The 13,955-nt window shown below is 43.7% G+C and overlaps 1 protein-coding gene and 1 non-coding gene across 2 annotated transcripts; both read left to right on the plus strand.

The window, feature by feature from the left end:
- The first annotated feature begins 408 nt into the window (after window positions 1-408).
- Window positions 409-13,824, plus strand: polr3b (polymerase (RNA) III (DNA directed) polypeptide B). The gene is made up of 28 exons (XM_088379121.1): window positions 409-629; window positions 937-969; window positions 1,103-1,159; window positions 1,281-1,345; window positions 1,427-1,502; window positions 2,045-2,145; window positions 2,328-2,419; window positions 2,513-2,630; window positions 2,773-2,881; window positions 3,798-3,920; window positions 4,521-4,637; window positions 4,702-4,836; window positions 5,522-5,683; window positions 5,803-6,003; window positions 6,079-6,241; window positions 7,226-7,379; window positions 7,450-7,524; window positions 7,595-7,693; window positions 7,762-7,889; window positions 8,935-9,144; window positions 9,207-9,365; window positions 9,453-9,570; window positions 9,700-9,842; window positions 11,713-11,816; window positions 12,829-12,995; window positions 13,099-13,212; window positions 13,276-13,449; window positions 13,586-13,824. Exons 1-28 carry the CDS (start codon window positions 558-560, stop codon window positions 13,710-13,712), a joined length of 3,396 nt encoding a protein of 1,131 aa, XP_088235247.1. The 5' UTR covers window positions 409-557; the 3' UTR covers window positions 13,713-13,824.
- On the plus strand, window positions 1,807-1,878 carry trnap-agg (transfer RNA proline (anticodon AGG)). The gene has a single exon. It is a non-coding gene; the product is annotated as a tRNA-Pro (tRNA).
- Window positions 13,825-13,955: the final 131 nt, after the last annotated feature.

Consider the following 13,955-nt stretch of genomic DNA (forward strand, 5'->3'; position numbering starts at 1 on the left):
GATAGGTTTCATATGTATTACTAATATTGTCAACCTTAAAATGCCAGGGTATTATTTAATAATAATAATAATAATAATAATAATAATAATAATAATAATAATAATAATAATAATAATAATAATAATAATAATAATAATAATAATAATAATAATAATAATAATTATGTATTTCTTTGAACGTGCAATTTGTCAACTGTTCTTTGGATTCTGAGCCACACGGAGGTCTGACAGTGGAACACAAAATTAGCTGTAAAACTAAAAAGAACAATATTCACTTTTACTGTTGTATTTTTTATCACAGCAAAGTTTGAAGTTATTCAGTGAAATAGGAAATGACGGTGTGTTATTTTCAAATCTTTTTTTTCATATTTTCTTTGACCCGGTATATAAAGCTATGGAACGTGTTCTATATTTCCCAACCTGTACGGAAGTATTAAAGTGAAACACACAATCGGAGGCACGCTGCAGCGGCTTCCGACAGCAAATCAACACTAACAAAATGGTTAAGAATTTAACATAAACAGTAAGGACATTTTTAAAAAAGACTTGAAATCAGGATGGAGATGCTTGGGGGCGAGTTTTGTAGCATGTCTCAGCAGGAACTGGCGGCTCCTGTCAACACTATCGAGGTAAGCCGACTGTGTTGTTGACACCACGAGTTGGTGGGATAGCGATGGGGTCAAGTCTTTTTGTCTTAGGAAAGTCTTATCAAATCCTGTGATAAGTCAATTTAAGTCTCAAATGAAGTCATTTTATAAATGCAGTTTCACCTGAACTATTTTAAGTCTTCATAGAGAAGACCAATAATAACCCAACTCTAATTTAGCACATGTATCAACATGTCACGAAAAAGTAAATATATGTCAAATATGATCGTGTGTGTTTCACTATAGCCATCTTGTTTTATGTGGCGTTCATGTCTCTTAAATCCTGCAGGAAAAATGGAAGCTGTTGCCTGCCTTCTTGAAGGTAAACACAAATTCCTACCTGTGTCTACTTTTAATAAACAATATTTAAATGCTCACTAAATAGCCATATTGCAACTTCTCCAAATCACAATAAGATGACACATTTAAAATAAATGAATTTATGTGTTTTTAAGGTAAAAGGCTTGGTGAAGCAGCACATCGACTCGTTCAACTATTTCATCAACGTGGAGGTAAAACCCAAGCCAGCCAGTATATTCGTGTGTGAGTGAAAATGTTTGTCTGTGTGTCTGTCCATCTGAGAGTCTGATTTTTGTCTTTGTGTGTGTACAATTTTATCTTCCCACTCCACAGATAAAGAAAATTATGAGCGCTAATGAGAAGATAACAAGTGACGCAGATCCGATGTGGTACATCAAGTAAGTCACCTGATTGCAGAATGACTAACATTCATTCATTCATTCATCTGTGCTCCATTGAACATCCTTTTATTCTTGTAGGTACCTCAATATCTACATTGGCATGCCTGATGTAGAAGAGAGCTTCAACGTGACCCGGCCAGTCTCCCCTCACGAGGTGAGCCGATTACCTTATAACAGTTAACCCACAATCTACAAATATTGTATATTTTTTGATACTGTTCATTAAAAAGAATGATATTTGTCGTGTTTATTCATTAGCTGTGACATTTTCTTTTAAGATGTGATATGAAGAGCAATATTGGACAACCCTGCAAAGAAAAATAAATGTGTTAATGCTCTTTGATGAAGCAACCTGCATTTTCAATGTATGGTCGCTAGGGGCGCTGTTGCTCAAAGTTAGGATGAAGTTCTGCCACATCACCACTTCTTGAAGACTTCTGTCTAGCTTCAGAACATGTGGCTCGTTGGTCTAGGGGTATGATTCTCGCTTAGGGTGCGAGAGGTCCCGGGTTCAAATCCCGGACGAGCCCACTCTTTTAACTTTTTGGGGGTCATTAGCAGCATTTACAGATATATTCAAAGGTTTCTTGTTGTATGAAATAACATTTCATTTTGTTAGGTTGCACTGCCACGTTTTAACCAAATAAACTGTATTTTTATGCAAGTCTTCCCGTTTTTTTCCTTTCTTTGCACAAGTGTCGTCTCCGAGACATGACCTACTCGGCACCCATCACTGTGGACATCGAGTACACGCGTGGCAGTCAGAGAATCATCCGCAATGCTCTGCCCATCGGAAGGTACTGCTAAAGTTTATTTCTTTTCATTTCTTTTTCTTTTGATTGAAAGTTATTAGTTATTAATTGCAAATACACTTTCATCCGCAGTTTGTCAATAATGTCTTAATGGTTCAGCTTCAGAAAAGTCTGACCAAATCCACTTTCCAACAATTTGACTTCTCCTTTTCAATGTGATTTGTCAGGATGCCCATCATGCTGCGAAGCTCCAACTGTGTCCTCACAGGGAAATCACCCTTGGAATTCTCCAAACTCAATGAATGTCCTCTTGATCCAGGTATTTGGTCTCAATTGATTTTTTTGTTCTCAAATATGCCAGTGTTTATCCACATCCAAGCCTCTTTTTAATTTTACGATTTTGGCAATGTAGGTGGCTATTTCATCGTAAAAGGTCAAGAGAAAGTCATTCTGATCCAGGAGCAGCTTTCCAAGAACAGGATCATTGTGGAGCAGGACAGGAAAGGTGCGGTGGGAGCCTCTGTTACCAGGTAGAGACAACCAGCAGAAAGTATCACGACACAGCAGGCTTGCATAAAACCGAAAAATGTCTTCTTCAGCTTCAGGACAAGATGGATTTGTTGCAGCCATTGTGTGACCGTTTTCTTCTTTATCCCCTTCCAACTATTCCAGCTCCACCCACGAAAAGAAAAGTAGAACAAACATGATTGTAAAACAAGGACGATTCTACCTGAAGCACAACACGCTGACAGAAGATGCGCCCATCGCCATTATATTTAAGGTGCGTGTTGTGAGGTGTCCACCAGGGGGCGCTGCAAGTATATATCATACCTTGTTTCAAACAAGTACTGACCCACCGTCCCAATGTAAAGTGGAGTCAACATTTGAGTTTTATTTCAAGTGAGTCCACGTTATGCAACAGAAGTTGGAAATGTATTCACATTTTTTGATTTAGGTTGAAACAAAGATTGGTAATAGTAGAATTACTTGTGAAAATCCTGCACTCACACAAAGTGAAAAAGACTTGAAAATATTTTTACTGTTACTTCCATAAAATAAGATATTTCTAGATTCAAACCCAAACCTTAAAACTGTGACATGCCAACCACCAACTCACTCCACCGCACCCTGTCTGACTTCATTCCGTGCAAATGTCAGTCAGCCAGCTGGCGTCATTATTAACTTCTTCGCCCGCCGAGAACAAATCTCACGTCGATCGTGAGCGTCGACTACCTTCCAAGCAGGGGTCGTTAGCCGTTAGCACGTTTTGTGTGCTGGCTTTATTTGCATGTGCTTGTCTCCAGTTCCCGCCTGGGACGCTCGCCTCGCAAATGGAGACGCTTCCACAAAACACGTCCAAGTGCGGGACGAGCGAGTAGGTTCCCACAGACTTCCATTTCCATAAGCAAATGTCACAGACAACTCCTGTGACTCCCCTGTGCGCTTATACACACACACACGCACACACACTCTCATTGTGTGAGTCTATGATGTCTACTGTGTGTTCACCTTCACACTGAGGTCTTGTCTACACAACTCCTTTTGTTTCATTTCCACGTAATTCTTACGAGTGTTTCAGATGTTTAATAAAAGCGAAACAGAAAATTCATTCATTTATTTGGCCTATCCAGAGGAGTTGGAATTGCCAAAATATGCTAATCATTGATTTACACACGTTGTGGGTGTCTTCCCCGCAGGGAATGGGTGTGGAGAGTGACCAGGAGATCGTACAGATGATCGGGACAGAGGAGCACGTCATGGCCAGCTTCGCCCCAAGCCTGGAGGAGTGTCAAAAAGCCCAAATTTTTACACAGACACAGGTAGCCCATTTTGAAATTATTGTCCAATGTCTCAGGATACTATCGTAATATTTATATATTTTTTAGAGTTTTTAAAAGACAATAATGATAGCCTGACTTGAATGATATCAGAATAAGATGTCTTCTAAAGAGCAGGATGCCGCCTCTTGACAGGAGACCTTTCTTTGTCACATCCAGCCTGTTAAGTCATGTTTTTTTTTTTTTTTTAACTCTATGAATACAACTCGTTTGGGTTTTTTGTCATTAAGACGAGCCGCCCGGTGCACTGATGAGGCGTCATTTGCGTCCTAGCAACGGGCGGCTGCTGCGCTCCCGTTTCTTCCTCCCTCATGTCTTTTCAGCGTGTTCACTGGGTCATTGTACGGTGCACAATGAGGCTTAAATCTATATCATTAAAGGCAGATAAGGCTAAGGAATGTACTTATCAGATTATGATGAGTAATCTGCCCCAGTACGTATTCTATGATCTACAAAGCGTCCAAGTCCGATTTTGTTGAATCGTGTCATAAAAGTGAAACAACAACAACGTCTGATATATTCAAATCACAACGATAAAAATAAATAAAGTTGGTGAGAATTATTGTGCTGCCTTCTTTCCAGGCTTTGAAATACCTTGGGAATAAAGTTCGCCGGCAGCGCATGTGGGGAGGTCCGAAAAAAACCAAAATGGAGGAGGCCCGGGAACTGCTGGCGTCGCTAATTCTCACTCATGTGCCGGTATGTGGAATAAACTAGATGAGTTGGCTTGTTGATCAAATGTCATCCTTTTGTGTGTGTTCAGGTCAAAGAGTTTAACTTCCGAGCCAAGTGTATTTACCTGGCCGTGATGGTACGCAGGGTGATCCTGGCTCAAGGGGATAACAAGGTGGACGACAGAGATTACTACGGCAACAAACGTCTTGAGTTAGCGGGACAGGTATGAATTTTGCCCAGTGTCATTAAAAAAAAACAACAACACTATTTCATTGTGTTTTATGCTTTTAAATATGTATTTAAAGAGCGGCATTACAAGCGAGCCCTTCCGCCCTCACCTATATCTTCTGTTTCTTTTTAATAAGACTCATTATTTTTTCCCCCTCCGCTTTGTTTGTCTGTTTTGTTTATTTCACCCCCCCGCCAACCTCGCTTGCCTTTGTCAGGAGGGAGATATGCGGTGGCACCAAATTCCCAAAGCTGTGGAACGGCGGGGATTTTTTTCAGCGCGCTGACAATAGACGCGCTGCCTTGACTGGAGCGATTGAGCTAATCCGTGAGCCCCGGCTCTGATAATGTCATTATTGCTGTCTTAAGGCCTTTAATTTCCCCCCACCCCAACCTAGAACAGAAGGCGGGAGGGAGTAGTTTTTCAAAAGGGGCTTACGCCAACAATCTTCTCACTCTCCAATTATGCTTCGCTGACATTCAACTAATTGGCCTGGCTGTGCAACGGAAGCTTAATTTCTTGATTAATTTCAAGTCTGTTTGTTGTGATGTTTGCGAAAGGGAGGGAGACGGATGACTTGGATCCACCTTGCTGGTTTTTCTTGAATGTATTTCACTGTAAAAGCGCACTTCACACATAATGACGGTCACATACGGTGCTTTTCCCCCCCCTCTCGCAGCTTCTGTCCCTGCTCTTTGAAGATTTGTTCAAAAAGTTCAATTCGGAGCTGAAGAAAATCGCCGACCAGATCATCCCCAAACAGAGGGCGGCGCAGTTTGATGTGGTCAAGCACATGAGACAGGACCAGATCACCAATGGCATGATCAACGCCATTTCTACTGTGAGTGTGTGTAGGCACCTGGGTAGAGTGTACATTTTGAAATAAACCAAAAAAAAAAAATCTGTGCCCTTCAGTCAGCTTGATTTTTAAACACTATCGAAATATTTTTCCTATCACAGGGCAACTGGTCACTGAAGAGATTCAAGATGGACCGTCAGGGTGTGACGCAAGTGTTGTCTCGCCTTTCCTACATTTCGGCTCTGGGCATGATGACCCGGATCTCCTCGCAATTCGAGAAGACTCGGAAAGTTAGCGGGCCTCGCTCCTTGCAGCCCTCGCAGTGGGGCATGCTGTGCCCGTCCGACACACCCGAAGGAGAGGTGAGCCTGCTCGTACTATTTCAATGGAGAAAAATCGATTTACAATTGGCACGTCTTGTCGTCCGTTTGTGGTAGGCCTGCGGGCTGGTGAAGAACTTGGCCCTCATGACGCACATCACCACCGACATGGAGGACGGTCCCATCATCAAGCTGGCCTTCAACCTGGGCGTGGAGGATGTCAATTTGCTGTGCGGAGAGGAGCTCTCCTACCCCAGCGTCTTCCTCGTCTTCCTCAACGGTAAAACCTTCACGCTTCACGAATTCAAATAAAATAATGTGCTCATTAAATGTTTCGATCACACTAAAGCAAACGCTAATCCTCCGTGTGAGTACATAGAGGGAAATATTCATTTTTGAATTTGTGTCATTAATTTCACAGCAGCAGTTTACTGCGCTTTAATTACGCCATGTTTGTGTGGCCGCTGATAACTGTCACATGAACGTTAGCCGCTGTACTATTTAATTAGCTACAACCAGCAGGTGCTCAAGTCCTTCAGAGTGTATTCGGCAAACACACACACACACACATACACACACGGTCTGTGTTCTCCACTGATTCACCTGCGTGATGTGATACAAAGAGAAAGAAGGTAAACTATAGCCTCCATAGTGAACCTGGCGCCAATTACATTGCACACAGCACCTAAAAGTTTTGTAATATCTTCTCACCATACAGAATTACTTTTAAAATAAATAAATAAAGGACTGCAGGGATGCTGGCGTATATGCAGCCGCTTTGCGTCCAGTAAATATGGTAATTATTCCTTTAATGCTGATACTCCGTTTTTAAAATGCATACAGTATAATTCGATCATTAGTTGACCACTTACTGTACCTTCCATAAATGTGTTTATTTTTATGCTTGTGAAGATGAAGCATTCTTTAACTTTAACTTTAACTTTCATATTCATACATTTTTGCCCTTATTTTACTGGAGAAAAGATTTTTTTTGATTGGTATATAATGTTAACGTAATCCATCCAGTCCGGTATTTTCTGTAACGTTAGAATAGTGGGTGTCCCAAAAACTACTGAAACAATCCAAAACTTGCATTCAAATGTTCAGATATGGATGAATTAAATCAGCTGTTCTCTAAAAGTTACTTTGTGTTCAGGGGTCATTTTCATATTCCACCCCAAGATCCCAAATCTTTTCTGAGTGGTGTATTTTTAGATGACCTTCTCAATGGAATTTGGAAGTGATTCTCTGCCCTCATCCACAGGAAACATCCTCGGCGTCATTCGAGATCATCCCAAACTCGTCAGCACCTTCCGACTGATGCGCAGGGCGGGATTCATCAACGAGTTTGTGTCCATCTCTACCAATATGGCCGACCGCTGCGTGTACATCTCATCGGATGGAGGACGTCTCTGCAGGTTGGTGTGGTCACCCATCCAATTCACCCGGAAGTTGAGATCCCACTCTTCTCGTTTGTTCCCTTGGTAGACCGTACATTATCGTGAAAAAGGGTCAACCCATGGTGAAAAACAAACACATCGAAGATCTGTCGCAAGGCTACAGGTGATTCCAGCTACTTATTCTTGAGATCCCAGCTTGGAAGGTGCTTGTCTGACACTTTTTTTTCCTCCAGATCCTTTGAGGACTTCCTGCACGAAGGTCTGGTGGAGTACCTGGACGTCAATGAAGAAAACGACTGTCAAATCGCCCTTTACGAGCACATGATAGACAAGTGAGTGCTGGAGAAGAATTTCTTCTGGAATAACTTCCCATTCAATTATGAATTTTTTTTCTCTGTAGAAAAACCACCCACTTGGAGATCGAGCCCTTCACGCTTTTGGGCGTGTGCGCCGGCCTCATTCCCTACCCCCATCACAACCAGTCGCCCAGGAACACATACCAGTGCGCTATGGGCAAGCAGGCCATGGGTAAGAGAAACAGTTTAGTCAGGAAGATATCAATCCCTTCTCAAATATCCCTGCGCACAAGTTGTGGAGCCTCAAAACCGGGCGTCTGTTTGATTGAGTTTTTTTTCCCGTGTCCTGTGCATGCTTGCGTTGTGAGCGTATGCGCATGGACATCAAACATGGGGCGCTTGCGTAGGTTCTCCATTGTACCCCGTGTGTGTGCGGAGGCCCTTTCCCTGCCAGTCAGCCCGAGTGTCATTAGCAATTCATTGTGTCTGCTTCGGCCGTCCTCGGGGGGGTCGGTGTGCTCAGCTGCGAAAGAGCACCGAGTGCGCACCCGCGGCTCCTTGGTAACCACAACTTCCCCAAAACGGCCCCGCTACCGCTAACATTTGTAACCCCCACTGCAACTCTTTAGCCCCCCTCCACATCTTCACAAAAAAAAAAGACTGAAACTATATTTGGCCCAATATCCTCTGCTGTTTTGTGTGGACAAATCTATACATGTGCAAATCTGCTTGTGCCCATTATCGTTGGCTCTGCGCTCGTAGCCCGATTGTCAAGTAATAGCATGTGACAAATGTCAAAGACTCCCAAGGAGGCCATTAATTATGCCATAACTCAGCCAGTTCCGCCTCACTGGCGGAGTAAAACACCACCACAAAAAAAAAAAGTTCGCCATTGGGAGTTAACTGAAACGGCCATGAAAGTAGATGAGACAACTCAAAATTTAGATTCTAACTGTGATGTAAATCCACAATTTGGACAGTGTAAAAAATGTATTGTTAAAAAAACATTTTTGTGTTGCTTATCCTCATATTTGAAAACAGACAGCTTAATGCTAGCACATAATTAGAAATGCTTTCGATGGGGTGGAAAGAAGTTAGCATAAATGTTTCAGTAATTCCAAAGCTTTTGCATACATAAAATGGCAACACATTTCTTTGCTCTGGAGTTTAGTTGGCTTCTTCTTCTCGTCTGCTCAATCTCACAACAACCCAGAAAAAAAAATCAAATTAATGCTTCTTTTAGGTTGGCAATAAAAAGTGAGCATTCTTCTCTCTAGGCACGATCGGCTACAACCAGAGAAACCGCATCGACACGTTGATGTACCTGCTGGCGTACCCACAGAGGCCCATGGTCAAAACCAAAACCATCGAGCTGATCGACTTCGAGAAGCTGCCGGCCGGACAGAACGCTACCGTGGCGGTGATGAGCTACAGTGGCTACGACATTGAGGACGCGCTGGTCCTCAACAAAGCATCCCTGGACAGAGGTGAGGGACACTTGGGAACATCTACAATTCGACTTGTTTTTAAACACGGATTCCCCTTCCAGGCTTCGGTCGTTGTCTGGTGTACAGAAACGCAAAGTGCACGCTGCGGCGTTACACCAACCAAACTTTCGACAAGGTGTTGGGCCCCATGCTTGACGCCGCCACCAAAAAGCCCATCTGGAGGCACAACATTTTGGACGCTGATGGGATCTGCTCCCCTGGTGAGTCGCTGAAGATCCAGTTGTTGTAGTCTTGTGTTTACACTTGGCCAGTACATTTCAATCCTTTGTTCCTATGTGGTGCTGCAGGTGAGCGAGTGGAGAACAAGCAGGTGTTGGTAAACAAATCCATGCCGACCCTCACTCAGACACCACTGGAGGGCAGCACACAGCCAGGCCAGCCTCAGTACCGAGAAGTGCCCATCAGGTGAGTGTCCATCCATTTGCTTTTCTTCTTCAGGAACCGGAGCATCTCCCAGCTGACTTCAGGCAGAAGACAATGTTCCTCTATTTTTTTTTTTTGCTATGAATAATAAGTTGCCCTCTCGCTCGGCAGCTACAAGGGCTCCACAGACTCGTACATCGAGAAGGTGATGATCTCGTCCAATGCCGAAGACGCCTTCCTCATTAAGATTCTGCTCAGGCAGACCAGGAGGCCCGAGATCGGTGACAAGTTCAGCAGTCGGCACGGACAGAAAGGTGAGCGAGTGAAACCTGTTGCACTAGGTTGTCCGGGGGTCCCTTCCTCCCTCCTGCGTGTGTCCTCATCCATCACGAGCTCTTTTCAATTAATTGGCTCTTTGTCCCGTGCCAGACTATGCAAATTTATTACACCCCAGCAGTATTCGGGCCTAAAAAAAAAAAGTGTTTACAACCTTCATTGTTGGCCGGAACCTCCCCTATAGAGGTGCCCCTATGATGTTTTAATCAAAAAAAGCTAACTGGCGCCGTGCATAATTTACTCTCTTCATTAAGGCGGTGGCCACAGGGCGGTCAGCTCGGGACGGGACAATGTCTCCTGTCTCGCATCGTGACGGAGAGCGCGGGGTCGCCGGAGGGTTAGTCCGAGTGGGGGGGAGTTTGGCGAGGTGTTCACTTACTGTCGAGAAAATGCTTAGCAGCACAAAACTAGCTCGAAGTCAAGGACCTGTGACGTTTTGATGGAGGGATGAGTTTTCACGTTTCATTTAATTTCTTAGTGAATTTAAAGCAAGGGCTGGCTGATAATGGCTTAGGGGTCAATTTTTTTTTTTTTTATTATTATTAACAAAAAAAAAATCTTCATTTGGAGACAAAGTAACAAAACGATATTATTCAAAGCAAGTTTAGCTTTTTTTTTTCTTTTTTTCAAACTCTCTTGATGCCAAACAAACTTTGTTGAATTTCATATCCCTTTCATCTCAATGAACATTTTTAGCCGTTCAACAATTTACCATCCAAAATACCAAAATATTTGAAGTTTGGACCCCCTAATTCCGATCAAAAGTTTCTCAAATTTAGCTAAGGTTATCACACTAAAATTGCTAACTAAACTATCCCTTTTTTGTTTTTAGAAAGTGAATGTGAGCGTCCTCCAGCTTCTCATGACTGGTCCTATAAGTCTCGGTCAGCAGAGCAGAATAAGTTAATTATTTACCGGTCACACACACACACACACAGCTGTAGGTTGTGTGTATGTGGATGCACTGAGAAGGAAGGGGGGGGGGTGGTCCATTGTGCAAGCCGCCAGCATGGAGCTGTAAGAGCTGTGATGGAGGGCGCTGGACCCTCGCTGTTGTCTCGCCTTTCTCTGCTGATTTCATGCCTCTTTTATCATCCACTTTCACACAAAACAAACAACACCGAGCACGTCTGCCATGGGAACCGCTGCCCGCTCACCTTCGCCACTATTTTACCCCACTTTCTGTATTTTTTTTTTTTTTTCTCGTCCACACGTTTACTCCCCCCCCTCTCCCGTTTCACTCCTTTGACTACGTTGGCCATCCTCCCGCTCCCATTCAGCCCGCAGCTTCCTGCTGCTGGACGACTTTCCAGTAAAACGCGCCACTTGTTGCCGGTCAACATCCTGTCGCAACATCCTGCCCGACATTAGCAGTCAGTGTTGTGGACCAGGCGGACCAAAAAAGGGATTTATCTTTTTTTTAAACGCACGTGCAGAGCTTGCAATATCTCCCAACGTTCCTCCTCCATGTGTAATCCCGCTCTCACTGTCGAGTTTAAGCACCTTTTCTCCATTTCCTGCTCTGCTTCTCTTTCTGTGTACTCCCTATTTTTTTTTTTCATTTGCAAATGGGCCTAAAATCTGTTTGTCCTGGCCAGGCAAGAGCAGGTCCCCCCCTTGCGCAAACATTTGCACTCCCACTTAAATTCTCGACGACGGGGCTGCTTGACGAATCATAAAGGCCAGCCCGTCTGTCCACATGAGAGCGGAAATGATCCGGCAGAAGTTCACAACAAGGAGGAATGGAACTCCTACGATGGATAAATAAATACAAAAAAAAAAATCTGGCAAAAAAGTAATATAGAAATCTGTCATGATGATATTTAATAACATGTTTGTACATTTTAGGTGTTTGCGGCCTCATCGTCCCACAAGAGGACATGCCTTTCTGTGACACGGGTATTTGTCCCGACATCATCATGAACCCGCATGGTTTTCCTTCTCGAATGACGGTACGCTATTTTCAGCATCTATCAGTCCTATTGGGAACCCTCAGTTGAAGTCACGAAAGGAAATGTGAATCATATTTACATGATAGTTATGCCCTAACTAACCGTGTTAGCATAGGTGAAGTGTTTCATTGAAATTATACACATGTCATTTTTTATTTGTGTGTCTGTTTGTGAACAAATATGCAAAAAAAAACATCTCGTGGTTGGGAAAACACCTTTACTGGGGCACTCAAGGAATCACTGTACTTGAATTTGAGATAAAAGCTAAAAAAAACTAAATTAAATTGTCATCAAATGTTTTGACATAAAACACACGTTCAATTTGTGAGGGATTTTTTTTTTTTAAATTCAAAGCTAAATGTGTGTGTATCCCATTAGGGTTACAAAAGCCTCATTATCCCCTCCTGAGGTTATCATTGTCTCCCAGAGCTCTCGTTCTTTTGACTCGACGACAGTTTGACTGCGCCGCACCAACAGATAGCCGTTGCCGCGGCGACGGACGCCAGCCGAACGTTGCAAGTTTTATCAAACGCTTACAGAAGACGTTTGCAGCGTCTCCGCCAGTAAAATCAGCAGTGATCTTTACTGCTCAAGTCGCCGGTGCCAGCGCCGTTGCTAACCGCCGCCGTCGCTATGGCAAGCGCTCGGCAATGTTTGGCTGCGGAGGACATCGCCCGAGGAGAGTAGGTGTTGGCCTTTTATGTGCCGGGGTCAAGGGTTGTGTGGGGGCAACCTTAGCGAAATTGCAGAAATCAGTCATCTTCACGCTGGGGCTACACGTGTTACTCTCACTCATTGTGCCGTGAGAGATTAGCAGGTGTGCTTTGGGAAATCACCCAATTAACTAGTCCACAAAATGTTTTATTTGCCAAAATATCTATGATTGACACACTCCTGATCGGTAATTGATGCCTTCTCCCAAAAATGTTTACGATTGATGATAGATTGAGAACATCGGAATATTGATTTTAAAAGTGACACACCACTAATCGTCTGAAATCTTTCGTGTTAGATGGGGAAGCTCATCGAGCTGCTGGCCGGCAAGGCGGGAGTCCTGGACGGGCGCTTCCATTACGGGACGGTCTTCGGGGGCAGCAAAGTGAAGGATGTGTGCGAGGACCTGGTCCGCTATGGATACAACTACCAGGGGAAGGACTATGTCACCTCGGGCATCACTGGGTAAACAGAACATCACATTTTGAATTGAAATTTTTATTTGCAGTTGTACAATTATAGCGTCAATCATTGCATTGATTTTTTTTTTTTTTGTGTAACCCCTCAGTGAGCCACTAGAGGCATACATCTACTTTGGACCCGTTTATTACCAAAAACTGAAGCACATGGTTTTGGACAAAATGCACGGGCGAGCACGTGGTCCTCGAGCCGTTCTTACAAGGTAAGTTTTACCTCCACCCGACGAAGAACACATTTGAATTTTCCTCCCTTACTGCGTCTTAAGGCAACCGACGGAGGGTCGATCCAGAGACGGAGGTTTGCGTCTGGGCGAGATGGAGCGCGATTGTCTGATCGGTTACGGCGCTAGCATGTTGCTGCTAGAGCGCCTCATGATCTCCAGTGACGCCTTCGATGTGGACGTTTGTGGACAGTGTGGCCTTCTGGCGTACTCTAGCTGGTAAGACGCGGCATTGGAGGTTTTGAAGCCGCCATTTTGGGCACATTCCAAGGCTGTCCCATTGTATAAAGTGATCCACAGGTTGGTACGGTCTTACTGTTTGCCTCCCCCATCCTCACCCTCACCTCCCACACAGGTGTCACTACTGCAAGTCATCGTGTCACGTGTCGTCGCTGCACATCCCCTACGCTTGCAAGCTGCTCTTCCAGGAACTGCAGTCCATGAACATCATCCCCCGACTCAAGTTGTCACGCTACGAGTGACGGCACCCGGGAAACAGGCAAAAAGCTGAACTTTTTTTTTTTCTCACATTTTTTTTATGTTCTGATCATCATGGTGTGTGTAAATAATAAACACTTGACATTGTTTCTAGCACGCAACTCTTGCTATAGCTCATTTCACCTGAATGTCGACGTAACTTTGTAGGAACTCTGTCAAATCTAAAGCGACATACTTATTAATCAATTTGATCAAATTCGGAGAAATAACAAATCAGCAAATTTAAA

The sequence above is a fragment of the Syngnathus floridae genome, chromosome 6 (genome assembly GCF_059516105.1).
Source record: "Syngnathus floridae isolate MCC-2025c chromosome 6, RoL_Sflo_1.0, whole genome shotgun sequence".
Lineage (NCBI taxonomy): Eukaryota > Metazoa > Chordata > Actinopteri > Syngnathiformes > Syngnathidae > Syngnathus > Syngnathus floridae.

Excerpts from the sequence above, each read along its gene's own strand:
- polr3b (XM_088379121.1), top strand. The coding sequence starts at position 558 with ATGGAGATGCTTGGGGGCGAGTTTTGTAGCATGTCTCAGCAGGAACTG. Across the intron at positions 1,503-2,044 it reads GGCCAGTCTCCCCTCACGAG|TGTCGTCTCCGAGACATGAC; the intron begins GTGAGCCGATTA and ends TCTTTGCACAAG. Across the intron at positions 6,242-7,225 it reads CTTCCTCGTCTTCCTCAACG|GAAACATCCTCGGCGTCATT; the intron begins GTAAAACCTTCA and ends CCTCATCCACAG.